We start from the raw sequence: 21,018 nt of genomic DNA on the forward strand, positions 1-21,018 counted from the left end.
TCAGATAGCTTACTCTATTAGGAAGGTCTTTGTGATAGCCAGTGTAAATTTAGCTTTTCTTAATTTCATCACCTGATTGCAAGTTATTAGCTTTATTCCAAACCACTATAAAATGCAGGGTGAGAAGTCTGCTTTATACAGTTGTTTCTGTTTATAATGTCGTAATCTGTTTACTGTAATTTTATCTGTGCGTCAGAGCTTTTCAGCTCATAACAGAGCCAAAGCTGTTTTGCCAAGTGTAGTTTCAGATAAAGCTTTAAAAGTTTCCACTGGTGTTTTTTGTAGGTGGAAGATGCAGAAGCTAGACGCCTTTTCCAGCAGATTCTCTCTGCAGTGGATTACTGTCACAGGCATATGGTCGTCCACAGAGACCTGAAACCAGAGAATGTGCTGCTGGATGCACACATGAATGCCAAGATAGCTGATTTTGGTATGTGACCCCAACAGCATTCCAGAAATGTAGCCAGCTACAAGCCACTTGCTGGAGTGTGTCAACATAACAACATGCCTTACAGAACTCAAGTCAGTTTTTGTGGCCATTAATTTCTCTACAGTGAAAAGTTCATAATTTTAAACAATGACCCTTCAATGAAGACAGGCATTGCTAGTTAGAGCTCTTGTGGTTGTAGCATAAGCATACGTGGGTTTTAAACAAGGTAATTTGCAATTTTGTCACTGTTGGCTTTCAGTATAATCATTAAAAAAAAAAAACCAAACATTTGCAGTAAAACCTCAGTTACGAACACCTCAGGAATGGAGGTTGTTCATCACTGTGAAACATTCATAACTCTGAACAAAACGTTAGGGTTGTTCTTTCAAAAGTCTACAACTGAACCTTGACTTAATACAGCTTTGAAACTTTACTCTGAAGAAGAAAAATGCTGCTTTTAACCATCTTAATTTAAAATGAAGCAAGCACAGAACCAGTTTCTTTATCTTGTCAAATATTTTATTTTTAAACTTGCGCCCTCCCCCCCCCTTTTTTTTTTAGTAGTTTACATTTGACGCTAACAGTACACGAGCACTGGACTTGCTCTTTTTGTTGGTTTTCCCTCCTGCTGCCTGATTGCGTACTTCTGGTTCCAAATGTGGCTAACCGGTCAGTTTGTAACGCTGGTGTAGCTGATAGTCATGGTAGACTGGGCCGGTCCTAGAGGCGGGGTGCAGAACCTGGGGCAAATCACACTGTGTGGGCTTCCCTTAACCTGGTGGTTTTGCCCCCTCCGCCAAGATTCCCCCCCCACGAAAAGGCATGAGCAGCAGGTGGCAGCGGCGACTCCACCAGGAGGCAACGCCACTACTGGGGGTGGGCAGACAGCTGCCGCCCTGCTGCTCCCCCAAGTCACCAGGAGGTAAAGAAGCACCGGCCGGCGCTGAGCGCTTCCCTGGACGCTCGCCGCCTCTCCCGCTCTTGTGGCTGCTGCTCCCAGCAATAACAGCTGGTAGCCTCAAGCCCCTCACCACCACCACCACACAGTGAAGACCTGCCCACATGACTCACCACCTCACAGGGCCCCAGTCAGGACCACAGAGGGGCGAAGGGGTGGCTCTTCCCCCTCTTCCTGGATTGGTGGGCTGCACTGCTCATGTGGAGATCCCCTCCTCATCCAGCATAGCTCCATCCCCTCTCAGCACTGCTTTCCAGCTGTGTGTGTGTGGGGGGGGGAAGGAGTTGTTGCCTGGGACCCCCGAACTGCCTGGGGATTAAGCCCAGGTGAGGAGCCAAGGTAGGTAGGGGACCGGCTGAAGCCTGGGGCAAAGAGCAGTGGTGGAGCGTTGGTGGGGCGAGGGGCAGAGCCCCCTATGAGCAGGGCCCCCCAATGCATGGGGTCCGGGGCGATCATCCCAATTTGCCGTACCCTAGAGACGGCACTGATGGTAGACTTCAATGCAATTACAGCAGGGTGGAATTTGTCCCCATATGTCTAATCTCATGGGCCTACTCCTTTTGTGCAACCTTTTGGATCACTTCATTTTACAAATGAGCAGTGACAGGAGCCTTCAATAGGATTTAGAAAGCTAGTTAACAGTCTGAGGCAGCTCCTTGCAGATGCATTTTCTCTCCCAGTGAGATGTGATGTGAGAATTCTTTGCAATACATGATGCCCCACCATTCCAGAAAACTCAATTGTTTAATTTTATTATTTCATAATTTCCCCCCCTCCTTTCCTTGCTTCTCCTCCCATCATCCATTTAGGAGCATAAAATTCTCTCTAACCGTACATTCAAAGCATGTGTCAATGTGCAAGAGTCTTGCTTTTAGGGTTGTCGAACATGATGTCAGATGGTGAATTTCTGCGAACCAGCTGTGGCTCCCCAAACTATGCTGCACCTGAAGTCATCTCTGGAAGGTATAAACATGTCATTGAGAAAACCCATTTTAATGCAAGTGTATTTACAGATGTGATTCTTGCCTTTGTTCTTGTATTTAAAACCCATTCTGCATTATTATTAAAGATAGCTGAGGCTTCCTCCCCTCCCCGCCCCCTCCATTTTTAAAAATTGGAGTGAATCTAGTGCCAAACCCTTGTTTAGCTTTCTTTCTTTTTATGATTGAAAATATAAAATGCCTTTTCTAAAAATATTTTAAAGTGTTAAAGACATTTGTTGTTTATATACCTAATTAAAGAATTAGAAAAATACATTTTTGACCTGAATCCTTTTCATATGCCAGGAGTTTCTCTCCCTAAAATTCTTATCCACCCAATATCCCAAGTTTTGTATCTGTGATTTTGTTATGTTGGTAAGGAAAAAAATTAAGTGACAGACCAACCCATTTTACCCACCCACTTCCCAAACCTTAACAATGGTCTCTACCCCATTTCCATATCTTAATAATTGTTCCATCTGAAAGTCTTATCTTCTGGCTTCTTTTAATCATCCCCCCCCCCAATAAATGGTCGCTACTGTTATTTGGGGGGGGGGGGGGGGTTAATGATAAACAAAACTGTGAAGTCATGCACCACAGTACTGCTAGTATTTGACATTTATACAGCGCCTTACATATTGAAAGCATGGCACAAACCTGAATTAATCTTCACCACACCCAGATGGAAATATTACCTTTCCCATTTTACAGTTGTGAAAATGGAGTCACAGAGAAAAACCAGTTTGTCCAAGTCCATACAGCAGGCCAGTGACAGAACCAGGACTAGAACTAAGGATTTCCTCATTTAGAATCTTGTACCTAATCTTCATAACCACCTGTCTCCCAGTCACACACCAGTTATTTTATACACTGTGTCTTGTTTGCATTAATTTTAACAGAAAACAGGTGGCCAAAGCCCAGTGCACTTTCCCCATATCACTTTTCTGCTGTATCTCATTTAACAGGGCAAATGAACACAGCATTTTGATTAACATGGATTATATGTCACTTATGCCAGTGTAAATGATGGCAGAGTTCTTTCTGAATTAGGCCACCCCCAGAGGACTGAGTTGAGGCAACAACTCCACTTACAAGGATCAATGAGTCATGCTGGCCAGATGGGGGCAAAGCCAGAAAGTCCACAGGTGCTGCAACGCCCAGAAGAAGCTGGTTGCCCCACCCACTTCCCTTAGTAGAGCCCTAACTATGCATTCATTCAAGCAGTATAGAAGCTAGTGCTTTATCATACAAGAGCAAGATAAAAAAGTGCAAGTTACTGCCCTCTTGAACCCATACTGCAGAGCCAAAGGATTGCAAGGACTCAAGCACTTCAGTTTAACAAAAAAAAAAACAGCCTATACTTCAAAACCAGATTCATCTAATCCCCTGCCTATACTGCCTTCCCTTGAACAAACCTCCCTCAGACTAGCTCACTGCTGCTCATTTTATATCCTGGAAGGGTTTCCCAGCCTGCCCTGCTCTTAAAGGGACACCATTGCAGTGTTTTTCACATAGTGTGGAGATAGGCTGACCAATTAGTTATGTTGTAGTACATTGATTTGTATGGGAGACCAATGTACGTGAGCAGATTCAGGATTCACCTTTTGCCATGGCCTAATGGGTAACAAAGCATGAAAGGACAGGTTGTAAGACAGTGAAGATATATCTTGCTTGGACCTAAAAGAAACAAATCAGTGATCATCCTAACACTCCAGGAACCAGCAGACACACTGGGCTGCCAATACTGCCAAAAATAGGTCCGTAAAGGTAGGTATACTTATGCATCTAAATAATTGGCCAATTTTTTTTTAAAAAAAATGCTGCTCTCATTGGCCTCAAAAGGAGCTGCTGGGTGACAAGCAGTTTTGAAAATAGAGCCAATTATTTAGGTGCCTGAGTATGGCTGCAGGAGTCCAGCTTTAGACATCCAACTTTTGAAAATATTGTCCAAGAAAGTGGAATATTCCCCCTCCCCCCCCCCCCCCCACACAATGTTACTGAAAAAAATCCAACAAGCAGTATCAAGGGCACCCAAGCTTTGTGATAACCAAGTCCATGCTAGCAATTTCCTAGAAGCCTAAGTCCTGGCTCAGACTTGAAAACAAATCTTACACCAAAAAACAAATGCACACTGATGTAATTTTTGCTGGTACTTATATCTGCCTTAGTCGATGAATAGGAATTGGTGGCTGAGTTCATCAGCAATTGGAACAAGACAACAAGCTTTTCACAGAGCTATTGGAGAGGATTAGCAAACTTGGGTTCCTAGCCTCTCAGATTCATTAGCTTCTGGGGGTTGCACCTCCACGTTTCAAGTCTGAGTGAACCAAAGAGACTACAGTGAGGCTGAGTTTTAAGATGCTGGGGTAGGGGAATGAACTGAAGCATTTAGCCTGCAGGGGCCACTTTGTAAGCTGTGCCACTATAATATTATAACCTGTATGACAAAGCATATAATGCTGATTAGCAAACAAGTAAAACATGGAGAGGAAATCTTCTGTTGCCTTGACTTTATTTAGGTTGTATGCTGGCCCTGAGGTGGATATCTGGAGTTGTGGCGTTATTCTCTATGCTCTTCTCTGCGGGACGCTGCCATTCGATGATGAACACGTCCCCACTCTCTTTAAGAAGATCCGTGGAGGTGTTTTCTACATCCCTGAATACCTCCACCGATCAGTTGCCACTCTCCTCATGCACATGCTGCAGGTGGACCCACTCAAGCGAGCAACCATCAAAGACATAAGGTAATAGAAGTCACAGCAGAAGCTGCTCTCCTCAAATATACCTTCTTGTGTGGTGAGCAAACTGTGTTGTGGAACTCAGGGCCAGTCTACACTGAAAACTTTTACATTGGCAAAGCTACATCCCTCAGAGGTGTGAAAAATCCTCAGCCCTGAGAGATGTGGGTATGCGGACTTAAATCCTGGTGCAGACAGTGCTAAATTGATGAAGGAATTCTGTTGACCTACGTACTGCCTCTAAGGGAGGTGGATTAAACTACAACGACGGGAGAACCCCTTTCATCACTGTAATGAGTGCCTGCACTGAAGCGCTACAGCAGTGTAGCTGCAGTTTAAGTGGTAACATACCCATAGTTTATGACGGTTAGTGGGTGCATAGCAATAAGGAACTGGGACCTTTTATGTTGCATTATAAAATGGTCTCAAATACCTTTAATGAAGGTTGGCAAAAGTAGCCATATGATGCAGTAATGCTAAGAAATTAGCATTCCTCTGCCATGTTTTGTTGCTTAATTTAACAACTTCTCCGTTATGAACATGGGTTCAGTGTACAAGGAGTACTCCCTGTACTTAATATTCAGAGCCACAGCAAACATGAAAAGGTGCCTAGAACAAGAATGCAGGATTCACAGTCCTAACTCTAAAATTAACACAAGATGAAAAAATGTTTCTTAATGGAGGGCAAATGGCTCACCTTTACATGTAGTATAATATTCTCATCTAGCAAATTAATATGGTGGTGCTGTACCTCTACATGCTCACATTACATATCCATTCAGGTTAATGTGAGCACTGGGATGCTTTAGCAGATATTTGTGCCTTTAAATATAATTAAAAATGCAGGTCTGCCAGCAGGAATGAAAGCGTCTTAGAAACTGAATAATTTTACTACTGTGTTGTAAAACAGGAGCATGCACTATATTTTGTGACATATATAATCATTAAATCTAAGCGCGGTTTTAAAATAGCTATATAAATGTCACCGGGTCTTCCAAAAGTCCTTGGGTGTTTAATGCATTTGCCAGTGATGGTTTTATAGTGCCCGCTCCATCCTAAAGTAAGGTGAAAATGATGCCTTTATTTTCAAGTCTCTTAGCTTAGTGGATCTAATAGCATGTTAGAGGAGGAGCACCTGTGAGGGGATTACAGTTGGTAATGGGATGTGTAGCATGGGTGACCATTTTGTAGCAACATCAGTGCAGTAGGAACCAAGAACCATTAGCATCTGATGCTTGTTTGGGTCTCAGTCTAGCTCCTAACAGACAAATGTCATCATAGTTGCAGTGCTGGGTGAATGACGTAGGGTTTAGTTCACCTGCAGGTGCTATTGATAGGGGTTGGCAACAGGCTTAGTCCTGTATGTGTGGGTTCGCCTGAGGAACCCCTGCTCCAAGAGCCGCTGCTCTGGGTCTCCGTCTTACACATTGTCTTTACTATCTTTGAGCTGCATGTGGCCATCTAATTGCTCCTAGAGGTTTAGAGGGGCAGTTTTGTGGCAGCACCTTCCCCACAACCAAATTATGCTCCTCAGGGTATGGGCTGTGTGGCCCCATGCCTACCACAGTCTATCCACACAGGGTCTTCTCAAGGAGAGAGGCAGATTTTAGCTGCTGCTCCCTCTCCAGTGCAGGAGCAAAGAAACATGCTGATTGCCAGCTGGCTCTTAGGTAGAGCTGCCCCTTCGTTCCTAATGAGAGAACCAGAGATTGCCAGGAGCGTTTCCCCAGTCCCACCGCCCAATGGGGGTGGAAGATGGAAGCATGCTGGGCATGCCTACCCTCCCTCAGAGACTTCGCAAGCATTAGAAAAGGCAGTGGCCATCTTACGTACAGGTCTTATGAAAGACTGAAATCCCAAGGGAGGCCTGTAGGCGCATGTCTGCAGATTGCCCAGGCAAAAGGGGGAGGAAGCAGGCAGGTGGGGGTACCTTGGGGAGGATGGCCTACCTGTAAACGGAATATCAGCCTGGACTGGTGAACTAAAGCAGACATTCCTTGACGCAGTATCACGGGATTCACTCACTGCCGGTGTCGCCTCCTCCTGGCGCTCTGGGGATTAACTCTAGCCTGTAGCTCTGGCCAGGTGTTGCACCCTCCTCTGGCATTGGCTTTCCTGTCATCCTCTTGTCCTGCAGACCCATCTCACTCCAGGAACCACAGCCACCTCTTCATGATAGCCCCCCAGCCAGGGTGGTGTATCAGAGTCCCTGAGGTTCAAGTAGTTTGCCTGCTCATTGCCCCCTGGGTGCTCTTTGGTTGGTCGGGGGTGGTTTCCAGGCCCAGGCCCAGGCCCATCCTCTACTCTGGGTCCCCATTGAGTCAGCAGCCAAGGTCTGCATTGCTGTTCCTTGCTACTATTCCCCTGAGCCTTCTTGGCTTTCCCTCTGGGTTTGCCTGCTTCTCAAATCCCACCTCCCAGGGACTACCCTCTGTAGTCCTGGGCACATCGCCCTGCCCCCGGGAGTAACTACAACCAGCTTCCTGGCTTATAGGCCCTGCCTACTCCTGCCCCCGTGAGCCTGTGCTACTTAAATCCCTGGCTCCGCCTTCAAGCACAGCCTGGGGAGGTAATTGGCCTACCTGGCCACCTTAACCCTTTCAAGCCTTGTGCGGGGTGGACACCCCATCACATGCAGGAGATCCTGCACGCCCAGTCATTACTCTGTTTTGTGTGATTATTTCACACAACTGACAGTCTTGTGATGGCAAACAGAAAGACCAAAAAAACTGAACCAGCGTGAACACTGCCCTGTGCTTCACCCCTCTAGTCAGTATTGTTGAGGTACCTTAGTCTGAGGCAGGCATCAACTGTTGCTACCTGTGTGTTGATAAATAATTAATAGTGTGCAAGGCTGTCAAATCAAGGCCGTCCATGAGCACTTTGTTTTACAGAACTTTATAGTAACGTCTGTGCCTGTTTTGAGTCCTGCTAAACGCTTGGCCACATTGATGTCTTGTGACAATGAGTTCCCCTGCCTAATTGAAGACTCAAGCATCACTAAACACAAGGTCTGATTGTCAACTGGTGTGAATCATTGTAGCTCCAGGGAAACCATAACGCTTTTCCAGTTTACACCAGCTGAGGTCAGTCTCATTGGTTCACACACACACACACCCCCAATCACCCCAGGCTGTAGTTCATAGAATGCGTCACATCTAGGTTGCCCATTTGTAAATGCAGACTCATGGCTACTCTCTCTTTTTATAATCAGAGTTTCATTTATTTTTCCCCTAGGGAACACGAATGGTTTAAACAAGACTTGCCCAGTTACTTGTTTCCAGAGGATCCTTCCTATGATGTCAACGTCATGGATGATGAGGCAGTGCGAGAAGTTTGCGAGAAGTTTGAATGCACAGAGTCGGAGGTGATGAACAGCTTGTATAGCGGTGACCCACAAGACCAACTTGCAGTAGCTTACCACCTTATTATTGACAATCGGAGAATCATGAATCAAGCTAGTGAGTTCTACCTCGCCTCTAGCCCCCCCACTGGCTCATTTATGGATGACAGCACCATGCACATCCCTCCGGGGGTGAAACCGCACCCAGAGCGGATGCCACCTTTAATTGCTGACAGTCCTAAAGCACGGTGTCCCTTGGATGCATTGAATACTACCAAGCCAAAACCTCTGACTGTGAAAAAAGCCAAGTGGCATCTAGGAATCCGCAGTCAAAGCAAACCTTATGACATTATGGCTGAAGTGTACCGGGCTATGAAACAGCTGGATTTTGAATGGAAGGTAGGAAATATCAGTGCTTTGTGGCCATTTTCAAGGATCATTTTCTCCTGATCTGAACTGATCAGTGAAGTTAGTAAGTATTGTTACAGGACTGTCTGTTTCTAAACTAATACTACTGTGTTATCATCATCTCTAGTTTATCATTTTTACTTTTACAAACACTAAACGTTAAACATGCCAGGTGTGACTAAATAAACTCCACATATTAAGTGACATTAAATATGCACTTTCTTTTTTTTAAAGTGTCTTAGCCTAGGCTGAAAAGCTCGTTCTTCCTTGGTTAGCTGCAGAGCTAACAGGTGCTGTTCACATTTCTAATTTTAGTGAGTAAATACCTTGAAAGCTCCTGCATGGATCATAATTACATGTCCTGAAACCACACAGTATGTTTCCTTCATTCTTTTCTTAAAGGATATTATACAGTTATACTTTGTGGACAAAAGGTCTTTAGCATTGCACTGGTGGCACTGTACTTATTATGGGTGAAGGTACATTCATGTCTAGTTCATGCTTACAGTCACTTACACTTCCCAAACAATGCACCTTTAGGGGCTGAGCTTTCTCATGCTTCAGTTCAGCCCACAGGATTTTTTGTGTGTGTGATTTGGTAATATTCTATTTTAGCTGGGTTTTCTGAGATATCTGTGCATGGGATAGGACATGCATTTTTTGCAGCAGCTAGCAATTCAATTTTTCTTGTGCCCAGATAAATGTAATTAGTTACATGTGTAAAGCGTGACCATATGACTCATTAGCCTTTTACAATCACTTTGCATAGGGGTAAATAGCAACAGAATATGTAAGGCAGTTCAGAACCAGGCCCATATCCACTGCCTGTCTGGCATGACACAGCTACACTTATCTCGGTAGTTCATTCCACAATGGTTTACTTAATGGAGTAACATGTGAATGTTACCATTGCTGCATATGTTAATTTTGAAAACATCCCCCATAATGTGTTAAAGTTTCCAACAGGTAGCTCAGTACAGGTTTGAAAGCTGCTTTACAGACCATGGTAATTACTAGTTTTAGTGGTTTCCCCAAAAGAGTAAGTGTGAACTTTTCATAGATTATAAAGCCAGAATGAAGTGTCAGATCAGCTAGCCTCATCCCCTGTATAAAACAGACCATAGCACTTCCTCCAGTCACCACGTATAGATCCCAATACTTATTTGATTAAAACATAGCTTCTAGACCTTGGACCTTTTTTTAGCGCAGGTGACTGTATTCATGTTTTACCCCCTTCCCAGTTGTGGAGGGCTGAGGGCAAAATAAGGCTGTTTAGTTACAGCAGAGCAGAAATATATTATTACTATTTCATTCAACTAATATTTGCTCTTTGAAGTAAATCTGAAAGTTTCACTCTTCTCCCACAAGAATATTCTCTTTATTCAGTAAATTGATTTACTGTCATGTCTGAAAGCCTGCCCCCTTTTTCTTTTTCTTTTTTTTTGGTATTATTTATTTGTATGACCGTAGCATCTAGAGACCAAGTCCCCATTGCACAAAGCACTGTGCAAACATATGACAAAGACAGTCCCTTCTCCAAAGAGCTTACAGTCTAAATAAAGATAGTGGGGGAGGCAACAGCTAGTAGCTTGTTTAGATGCAGAGCAAGAAAAAGAGTTAATGAGCCAAATTTGTCCCTGATGCATCACTACAACCTGAAGTGGAATAGAGTTAGCTAAATAGTTCTGTAGGTGATGGAGTTTTTTCTATAGTATTAGGCTTGAACTATAGTCTTCTGCACCCTAAGAACTCCACAGATATGATTTGTATCCAAACAGATCTCCCATCCATGCAAATCCCTTATAAACATAGTTTACCCCAAAAAAAAAGATCCTATTGTGAGTTACACATACAGGCTAGCAGGGTGGCAAGAGCAGAACACAGAACCCTAACACAACTGAAAAGCACTTCAACAACAACAAAAATACACACATATTTTAGAAGAAACTAGGATATTTATTTATTTATGCTCAAGCAGTCATTCGTTCCAGACAGCATTATTTTCTTGAAATGTTTCACACTAGAAAAAAAAATGTTCTTCTTTCTACCATCTTGAATCTTATTCCTGAAAGAAAGTTACCTGTTTTAGGTGGTGAACGCCTATCATCTTAGAGTGCGTCGAAAGAATCCGGTGACCGGGAATTATGTGAAAATGAGTTTACAGCTTTACCAGGTTGACAATCGCAGCTATCTTTTGGACTTTAAAAGCATTGATGGTAAGCAGGAAGTGTTGGGCATGGCAGTTGAAACATATAGAATGGGGAATTTTGAGGGTTTTGTCACTCCCACTTTTTATATTTTTAGACTCTCCTATGGTATCTGCTAATGTTTCTAGTCAACTTGAATATCTCTGGTCCATTCATCTCCACTAACACTACTGTGACAGTTTAATAGTTCTTTATGCTAGCGAAAGGGGAAAATCAATTCCAACCAGCCTACACATTTGTCACTGCACAACATACTTTTTCGTCATCTGCTGCAAATTCATTTTGCTCTTAAGTGATCACACACAGTAAAGAGTGTTAGATAAGCTAGATAACAGAGCACATATGTATTCTTACTTTATAGAATCTCCCATACAGGTACATGCAGCGAGCTTTAATATACAAACTTGCTTTCTCCCCCCACTAAAGTAACACACATTTTAATTGAGACACTTTTGGGGTGAAATCCTGGCCCCACTGAAGTTAATAGGAGTTTTATCACTGACTTCAGCAGAGTGAGAATTTCATTCCTAGCCTATGTGCATTGTTGATATAAGTGTTCCTGTCTTGGCCAGGCCTCATCTGTGGTAGCAGCTGAGTGGATTTTAAATAACTCTGTTTATTTGTGCATTTAAGATGATGTCACGGAGCAGAGGTCAGGCTCATCCACACCACAGCGCTCATGCTCTGCGGCTGGCTTGCACAGACCAAGACTGAGTATTGATTCTGCCACCGCTGACTGCCAGTCGCTTACTGGATCCCTGACTGGCTCCTTGACTGGGAGCGTGGCCTCTGTTACTCCACGCCTGGGTAGCCACACCATGGATTTTTTTGAAATGTGTGCCAGTCTGATCATGGCATTAGCTCGCTGATGAGCAGTGCTGAGTCACCTCGCCTGCCCCTCGTCACGCGTGATTGCACTGTGAAAAGCTGGTCCTAGGTTATTTCTTTTTTTGTTTGGTTGGCTGTATCCTGGGCATAGTGTATACTGTAATGCAAACACCCCCCCTCAAGACCCAAATACTCCCTTTAAAGGATTCAGTTCCCATCAGAAAGGGCTGAGGGTACTAGAAACAGATCTGTCTCATTTATTACACTAGTTTCACCACAGTATAACTAAACTGCTTTTATTTGTGAAGACGAATGGGGAAAAACTGGGCATGGTTTCAAAACAGTAACTGCAGCATTAAGCTTATCAGTAAACAACTGTTCCATCAGTGCTGGCCGTCTCTATTTAAGGGAAATTTGGCTGAGCATTAATACCTAAACTATGGGTGCACCCTAGTGACATTTATGTTGTATCCCCTCTGCTATTTAAGGGAGCTCTCGGCTGAGCCAGATCCAAGGTATAGACTATTAACTACATTAAACAAAACCCAACTGTACTAAAACTACTGCAGTATTTACCAACTGATGCCAGCAGGCATCCATTAACTAGGCTGCCATAAAAACCAGTAGCTTCTTGGAGGCGTCCGCAATCTTGGACCCTACAGCCCTATTTTATATAGAAGGTCCTGGAAGTGCAGGATCACACACCAGCCACAGCTCACATCCCTCACAGCTTCACGTATTAAGGCTTTGAATTAAAGCGTGATGTTCCCCCCCCCAACCCGCATTGCAGCTGCTTTGGGCCTATGGCATGGTCTCAACTTTGCTGCCCCCTTTTACTGATAAAGGCTTTTACCCTCCAGCCACTCACTGCATTGCACAATGTACACCCAGAACCAGCTCTTAGTCACGTTAGGGTTCCTGGAAATTACACTACAGGCCTTGCCTCTTACAAAATAGTTCACATACTTATCTCATCAGTAGCACAGCTTTCTGCCCGGGGGGGAAATTCTTAACTCCTCAGTAGCTGAAGTCTATAGGTGCAGCTCCCTGTATAACATTTTTGAGTAGTGAGAAATAGTCACCCATCTCTCCTTCGGTGAGTCGTCCCGCCTGCACAGAAGCAGCTGTGGGAAGGATGGAGTGGAGGGAGAATAGCGTACTGAAGAGACTTGGTGGGGGCAGAGGGAGAAAGACTCTGGAAGAGGGATTTCTGGAGCGAGAGCGCCTGAGGATTGTTGGGGAGTTGACACAGGCTGGGTGGTATTATTGAGGCCCATGGGCACTAAGGGTTTTATGGGAGCAGAGAACCTCTCCCATCTGCTCCTCACCCCAAGTCCATCCCAATTCTCTTACAGCCCATTAATTCCCTTTTCAGACTTCATTTGTTACTTCTGTTTGAATACCCACCATTCCATTCACCTCACTGCTAGCAACTCACACCAGCTGCTGATTCCTCCACCCCATTATGCCTGGACTCCTTATTTGCCAGGGGAGCTAGAGGCACTAGCAGAACTGCCTCTCTGCAACCCCCCTACCACCGCACCCCAATGCATGAGTACACATGGGATATGGGCCTGTCGGGAGTGCCACATGTGTGTCATACAAAGAGAAGTGACACCTAGCAGTAGCCGTTTTCTTTTGTGAAATGCACAGGTGCCTGTGAGGTTCAATAGGGTTCAAAGTTCAAATGCTTTTTCTTGTAGCAGGCCCTTTTGTTTATCCTTGATCCTTTCCCCAAGTCAGCTGCCAAATGTACCTTTCCAGTGTGAGAGTGTGGAGGGTCTTGAACTGGTACTGTTTCATGATGTCCAGCAGTTATGTTTGAAAATGGTGTTCCAGGCCTTAGGGCTTTCTTGTACTTCCAACATTTAATAGACTGTGACCGTCACTGCTGTACCGATAAGGCAGGGATGTCTTATGGCTTTATTAATTCTTTACTGTTGGCTAACTGAAGGGTAAGCTTTTGTTAAAATAAAAACAGAGGGCCTTGTAAGGTTAAAAGTCTTATTACACAAGCGTAAACTTCAGCTCATGTATGGACTTTGACCAAAAGTTTTTTTGTTTTTTTTTTTAATTACTTAGGTTTAATCAACTGGGTAGCATTGGCATTTGCCTAGCTTTGCTATGGTATTTAATTCCCATCACCTGACCAAGGTCAAACTAATCAAGTCAAGAAACAGACACTTCATAAAAACATTGCCAAAACTCTTGACTGGTTATTTAAAAAAGTAAAAATTTTAGCAAGATCGCTGCTTCCATATTAGTGAAAATGAACATCATCATTTTACTTGGAAAGCTATTAAAAACCAGCCTATAAGGTGTTTTGGCTAGGAATTATTTCTTTATAAAGCTCCACTATACTTTCAGAAAGTTTCTATAAAAAGCAAGGGAAAGCATCAGAGGTTGGGTCTTTTATATTAGTCGTTTGAGATATTGTAGACCAACGTGGGATATTTTGCTACCTCCTGGCAGTGAGACACTTTCAACTTAAAAAAAAGTATTTTTAAAAAACAAATTGCCTTCCTTTTGTTGCAGATCATACCTTAGATTTACACTAGGGTAACTTTTCAATTCCAGCTTTTCCACTATCTGTACCCAGTGTTTACTTTCTGCCTGTCTTTCAGGTTAGACAAGGTCACCAGCGTAGTCAGTTTCAAAATCATTTTCACTGTCAGATTCTTGTATACTAAGCCAGTGCTGCAGCATTTGGATTACAAGCAGTACAGCAGAATAGCTGTGCTTTTTAAAGAAATGCAGGGAATGCGTGTCATGTTCTTAGGTTATGTAACAACCAATTTTTGAAAAATGAAATAAAATACGGTAGGGTGGATGCGTCTCCATGGCTTTGAACCTGTGCCTGCTGGGTATAAAATTTTATAAGCCTTTTTGCTTGTGTGTAAGTGATTACGTAAGTCAGTGGAGAATCCAACGGCCCTTCCACTCTCTCCCCTATCTAAAAATTTGATTTCCTTCTGGCCCATTTAAGTTCATGGCATTTTAGTAACAGGAATCTGGTTTCGGCCACAATCACCTGTATAGCATTTTAAACACACAAAAGTAGCAGAACCTTGTTCCTTTGTTGAAAAAAGCAGTGCTGATAATGTACCTCAGGATCCTGCAGACCCAGGCACATGCCTAGAGAAAGTAGAAAGCGATGGATATGACCTGCATATTTTCTGCTCCAAATTTTTTAAGACACCGGTGGAGAAAAACCTGGGCATAGGTGAAATGGGCCTTTCTGATAGGCATATTCTGTGTAACACAGTGCTTGACCAGACCAAGCTCTCAGTTTAAAGGCAGGAAGGGATAGAATAGCACAGTGGTGGACTACTAGAGGCTGGCCGTAGTTCGGATATTGTATATAGAGAGCATCAGAGCGGTGTGCATGGCCTGCTACTTATTAGTAGCTCAGGTCTGACAACATGGCCTCCATTACCACAGCACTGTGCACCACAGTCTTTAATGTATTTGTCCTTTATTATGAAGTAGGGAAGTGCTAATTATCCTCACTCTCCCAACATCACACAGGAAGTCAGTGGGAGAGCAGGGAATTGAACTCTGCTCTCCCCCCTTCTACGCTAGCATCACTTGATGATACTTCTGCTCAGCCCAGAGCAGTTGTGTAGCACAGTGACTGTGTCAGTAAGAGAGGTAGAGGAAAAAGGGCAGAAGAACAGAACAAACAGCTAAAGTTGTTCCTCACACAGAATAAGGGGATTAGAGAGAGGTGATGAGGCAAGCCTGAATTTCCTCCTGGAGAAAAGAACAGACCAAACAATTTGACCTTATAGCAGCAGCATAGTAGGGTTAAAAATCTTCCTTAACACCCATCCATTTTCCTCTGGGCTACAGCGCACTGCTTGCTTTTCTAAGGTAGATAACTACATAAAATGTACTTTTCATTGTGTGCCTATTTTGAAGTATGTTTGAAATACAGATGGACACTCAACCATAACCCATGCTGAAAGCAGAGTAGCATTCTATCAATTTATCTACCCTGTGCCCAGGAGGTGAACAAAAGTAATTAGCTATGAATGATAAAAGGGTTTAAGATTACATCTTAATCTTGTAAATCACAACTGTTTAAGTGTAAAGTCCTGTGGCCTTAAAATTGTTGGTCATCTTGGGGATTTCCTATGCAGAAGGGCTAATGCCTTTAAACAACAGAGTTCCCTTAAGAAAACACACTGCCTCCCTACAGGGTCAGGACATATGGAATTTCTAGGCAGTAGGGTAAGATTTGCCACTTACATAGCACTTTACATCTTTAAGACACTGTGCAAACATTAACTATTGAATGAAGCCACACAATCATGCCTGTTAAGTAGCTAGTAATAGAGTATCCCAGTTTTACAGATGAAGAAACACTTTGCAAAAGAGACTAAGCAACTTTTCTTCTACGTCAACAGAACACATTAGTAGCAATCAGATTAGAACTCAGGTATTCTTAGCTGTCAGCGTCTATATTCAATTTACCAGGCAACTACATCTGCAAAAGGATTGATAAGAGTAGTACCTTTATTAATATAGAGCATTGAATTATCCATTCAACAGGCTAACCCAGCTCAGATGTATATTTTGGAATCTTTTGAGGAAAATGGTACTAGTTAAAGCTACTCATGTAGCTTCTGGTACCTAAAGAAAAAGAAGCTGCTATACTCCAGTTATAGTTTCAGATTGCCATTATCCACATCTTCAGCCAACTTTTTGGTTATACTTATGCATTTATGATCACTTGAACAAGCAGGGTTGGTGTATTTTAAATATACAGACTTGAAGTACTCTCAGTGCGTTTTTCAAACAGTGGATATCTACATTTTGCAGATGACAGGATTACCAAGATGTCAGAACACTCCTGACACTTTCTAAACTCAAAACTGAACTTTTAAAGATTGAAGGCATGCTCATTTTTAACAGGAGAGGTTCATTATTACCCCACACATTAAAATTTAGTCCTTCAACAGGTATACTTTAGAGCAGGCAGCCTAACTTTGCAGGAAGATGTGAAACAGCTTTGTCAGTCATTGCTGTATTTTTATTGTGATCATACCAATTCATTTACATCAAAATAGAATAGGTTCTCTAGTTTTGATCTTATTCTATTAATTCCTGCCCAATATACTAAAAACTCAAGCCTCAATGGAGTTTTTTATACATCAAATTTAAAAGAAAAATCCATACACTATCCATACAAAATGAATTTGTGCCTTCTACATATGTTAAAACTGTTGAAAGTCATAACTGCATTTTACTTGGTCTGCAACTAATGTGTTTTATTCAGCATCATGCTGACAAGAAATGCATAGAATCTATGAACACTTGAAGTGCATTTATTGTGTTCTCATTTTACCTCATTCTTTAACTGGTTTAGTTCTAGAAAGAAATATCACTCAGATCCACACCCTACAGATAATAAAAGAACCCAGCTCTGATTTCTTTAGTATTTGTGTTTTAATGTACTAGGATGCGGTGAAGTGCAACTTAAAAATGTACCATCAAGCTACTGCATTCACCCTTATGTTTTCCCTAAAGTCTTATTTTGAATATTTACTGTTGTTTATTTAATACTTTCCTTTAGTGTGCTTTTGGTTCTTCCCCATCACACATTTGGATAATTTATTTTTATAGCTTCTCTGAGCTGCTTCTTCTTCTCTTAGCTTATCTTCAAGGGTGTCTGACACAGGTTTAACATGGACTATAAATGTATTGATGAGTAAAACGTTTCAGGTCTTCATGGATATTGGTATCAGTCAGATTTTTAACTGACACTCTAAAAAAAATCTGACGTGTGTTTGTGACCGAACACTGATTTATTACAAACTATGATATAGATATTACATGTAATGGTCTAAGCATTTCATGCACATCTCTTTGCCACTGTTAATAATCAAGAGAACTGGTCAGCATATCAAAGATGCAACTGATAAGCTTGAATCACCTTTTACTATAAAACCAAGAAGTACTCTGTTCTCAAGAAAAATCTTGATGCTCCTGCTGAAGCTGCCTTAACTTATCTTTGTAAATTATTTATAAGACTGTTCATCCTCATCTGTATGTTTTTCTAAGCTTTTAAAATGTGTGTGGGGGGGGTGGTTATCCTCATCTCACAAAGCTGTGAAATAAACACTGCAAAAATGGTAATATTTATTCTTGTTGCTGGAGGCCTGTTTGTGTGTTTCATATCATGTTATACTTGTATGTTTTGTATATCTTATGGCATTTTTTTTCTATAGAGTACAAAGCAAAACTGAAAGTTACGTGACAGCTGTAATGTCCTTGAGCCAGTATATTTGGATAGATGCCCTAAATTCTAACTAATCTCAGAGGTTTGTCATGACCAGTACATTTCATTTTCCTGTTAATATTTTTATTTGAAAGAAAATGGATATTTCTGATTCTCATCAAAGGTTTTAGTTTTTCTTGGCTTTTCACATTTCATTAACAGAAGAACCAGGAAAGGGAAGGGGTCTTTTGTTTTTAACTCTCATGATTAAAAATATTTTTTGGATAATAGTTATTGTGGAAGGGCACCAACCCGAGTTTCAGTTTTGTTCTTTGTACATATAATTGTGTCTTAGATTATCACAAAAAAAGCTTTTTACCTTCCATTTATGGTGTGGAAATTTTCTTTTTGTATACTGCACTGCATGTGTTGCTGTCTACATGGTTGACATTTGCACTTTAATAAACTCAGAAGAAAAGAAATCATAGCAACAAATCTTTAAAAATTAAAAGAGAACACTTTAGTACTGTTGGAATTAGCATTAGTCCATTTCTCCAAGCTGTAGTCTGCCAATGGCAAGAGACAATTGAGAAAAATTAAAGGTGGCGCACATTCCAGCTAGCAAGAGAAAATGAACTTCTTTACGGATAAATATTCCATGGTCATTTTGCCATTGACTTCAAGGGGCCAGGCTCTCACTTTCTTTCTCAGTAGTTTTGAATTCCCTAATGCTTAGATATTTTAGAAGTTTCACTGCATTCCATAAAATTAATGGCCAAACACCTTAATGGGATAGATGAAGTCAGGGTGATCTAACAGTTACTAACACAACACAGAATCAAAGCTGGGCTTCCTGTGCAAAAAGCAAGTCCGGGGTTGGGTGAGAGGAAATGGCACATCCCTAGATTGCTGGGAATGGTACAAAAGCTGGTCTGGAAAGCTTTTGATCTGGTTGCAGGCTCTACTGCAGTTCATGGAATGGTCATCTTCTCGATTTACATAACTTGCAACATGCACTTTAGTTTCCTCTCACTTCCTCGGCTCCCTTACGTAGCTTTTCCATGGCCACAGCACTAACAATTCAGCCAAAAGAAATGTGGGTCGGCTCTCAGCACCCTTTATGATGGTTGGCACATTACCAAGATTATTTCTGTTTTAATAAAAAGGGCAGGCAGTAAATAGTTTAAGTTTATACAGATTTTATTTTAAGTCTTCATCAGTTTTCAGGATGTACAATCAATTAGAACTACAAAGGGTTCCACCTCTAAAATAGTTTTCTATGTGCAGTACGTTGATGTGATTATAGCGGACCATGTGTCTTAAATTTTCCTAATTCATGGGGTACAAATTAGCATGCAGCACAGAAGTTGTGAGACAGGTTGATTGTGCACAATCAAGTGCTATCATGCAGTATGTGTATTTGCCAGAGCAGTATGTTGGAATCTGTCTGCAAACTGATGCCTTGTAGAGATTGTTTTGTTTTAAATGAGTTACAGAATTTCTTGTACTGAGAGGAATAGATGTGTTCATTGCAGCCAACACCAACATGAAACTGTTCTGTAAAGGATGAGATCTATTTTTCTTTCCAATGGTCTTGAAGGGAGAGAGTTTCAGTAGTGGCATATGGTGATTTAGGGCCCAATCCTGCAATCCTCATTGTCATGCATCAAAGCCAGTAAAGTACAGGTTGTAGAGGGTTGGATTCAGGGTTATGAAACTCCTATCAAAGTCACTGCACTAGATCCTCACCTGGTCACTCAAGCTGAAGATGTGACCCAATCAGTATTTGACAGCTACACCCTCACGCTATGCTTTGGAGATTTCTTTTTTGTTAACTTCATTTTAAAACTGGTATCTTTGTTACAAGACAAAAGTACAGCCATTCCACATAGAATGACCAATATGACAAGTAATTCAAGTTTATTGAAATCAGTTAAAGAAAAATGAAATGTTTCAGTGTACCTTAAAAATATTTAAGATTCAGATGCAAATGCATGGCTAAAACTCAGATCAGAATCAGACCTTATATTCTTCTAGAAGAAAGTGAGAGGCAAGCTGCAAAGGCAACTTGCCGAATTATAGTCACACTGAAAAGGCTGGAGATGAAGGACATAATACAAATTCCAATCTGGCCTGAAACCAGATGAACCCTTCAGCTCCACGAGTAGTCCATCTAGATTTTGAGAAGTCTAAATATTTGTGCTGGCAACCTTGCAACGCTGCGCATGCTTAAAGTTTTTTAGGAAGTATGGATGCCGGCCAGCACACTTAATGGTAACCACATGTTAAAATAATAATAAAAATCCCTGTGTATCTACTGCTAAGTAAATGCTAAATATTTACTCTGTTTTCTTGAAGTTTTCCATGTCAGCCTTGAAATAACTGTGGAGTGAACATTTTTGTTGTGATAGGCATGGAAAACAATTATTTCTGAATAAACAATCTAGCAGGTTTTAGGACTACTCAGCTCACTGTAAATAAAGGAGGAGATTCAAATCATAGATGCAGGTTTTTCATGCCATGGAATCTTGAAAAACTTTTAATATGTACATCGCACAGATCTAGTGCCTTAGTTGGATTATTTTCCTTAGCAGCATTTCCTCATGGTCCTTTAGAAAAGAAGCGCACCAGATTACATACCTACTCATTTTAGGACTAGTAACTATATATAGTAGGCCAAAGGCAAGCCACTACTAGTCCATGTATTCCTTCCCCCTTTTAGAAGCAGATTTTTAAAATGATTAACTGATCTCCTATTGTTTGGCCAGACTGTAAATGCACTAATGACAATGAGGCACCTTCCTCCCATTGAAAGTCAATGGGAGTTAGGCACTTGCCATGTCTGCCTTTGAAATATGCCCCTAGTACGCCTAGCAATCTAACTTTCCAAAGTGAAGTACCAA

The 21,018-nt window shown here is 41.9% G+C and overlaps 1 protein-coding gene across 3 annotated transcripts in view; it reads left to right on the forward strand.

Moving 5' to 3' along the window:
• PRKAA2 (protein kinase AMP-activated catalytic subunit alpha 2) overlaps window positions 1-14,097 on the forward strand; it is a 28,732-nt gene extending 14,635 nt beyond the window's left edge. For 2 of the 3 annotated variants that reach the window (XM_067535556.1, XM_067535554.1), the window contains exons 4-9: window positions 286-430; window positions 2,264-2,351; window positions 4,888-5,112; window positions 8,344-8,848; window positions 10,947-11,073; window positions 11,698-14,097. In XM_067535556.1, the coding sequence (XP_067391657.1) occupies window positions 286-430; window positions 2,264-2,351; window positions 4,888-5,112; window positions 8,344-8,848; window positions 10,947-11,073; window positions 11,698-11,933 (1,326 nt within the window). In that variant the 3' untranslated portion in view covers window positions 11,934-14,097. Of the gene's footprint in view, window positions 1-285; window positions 431-2,263; window positions 2,352-4,887; window positions 5,113-8,343; window positions 8,922-10,946; window positions 11,074-11,697 lie in introns of those variants that run through there. The other variant, XM_067535555.1, reaches the window with a different exon arrangement.
• The last annotated feature ends 6,921 nt before the right edge of the window (window positions 14,098-21,018 follow it).

The sequence above is a fragment of the Emydura macquarii genome, unplaced genomic scaffold, assembly GCF_026122565.2.
Source record: "Emydura macquarii macquarii isolate MOO-44397 ecotype Brisbane River unplaced genomic scaffold, CSIRO-AGI_Emac_v2 contig_3506, whole genome shotgun sequence".
NCBI classification, from domain to species: domain Eukaryota; kingdom Metazoa; phylum Chordata; order Testudines; family Chelidae; genus Emydura; species Emydura macquarii.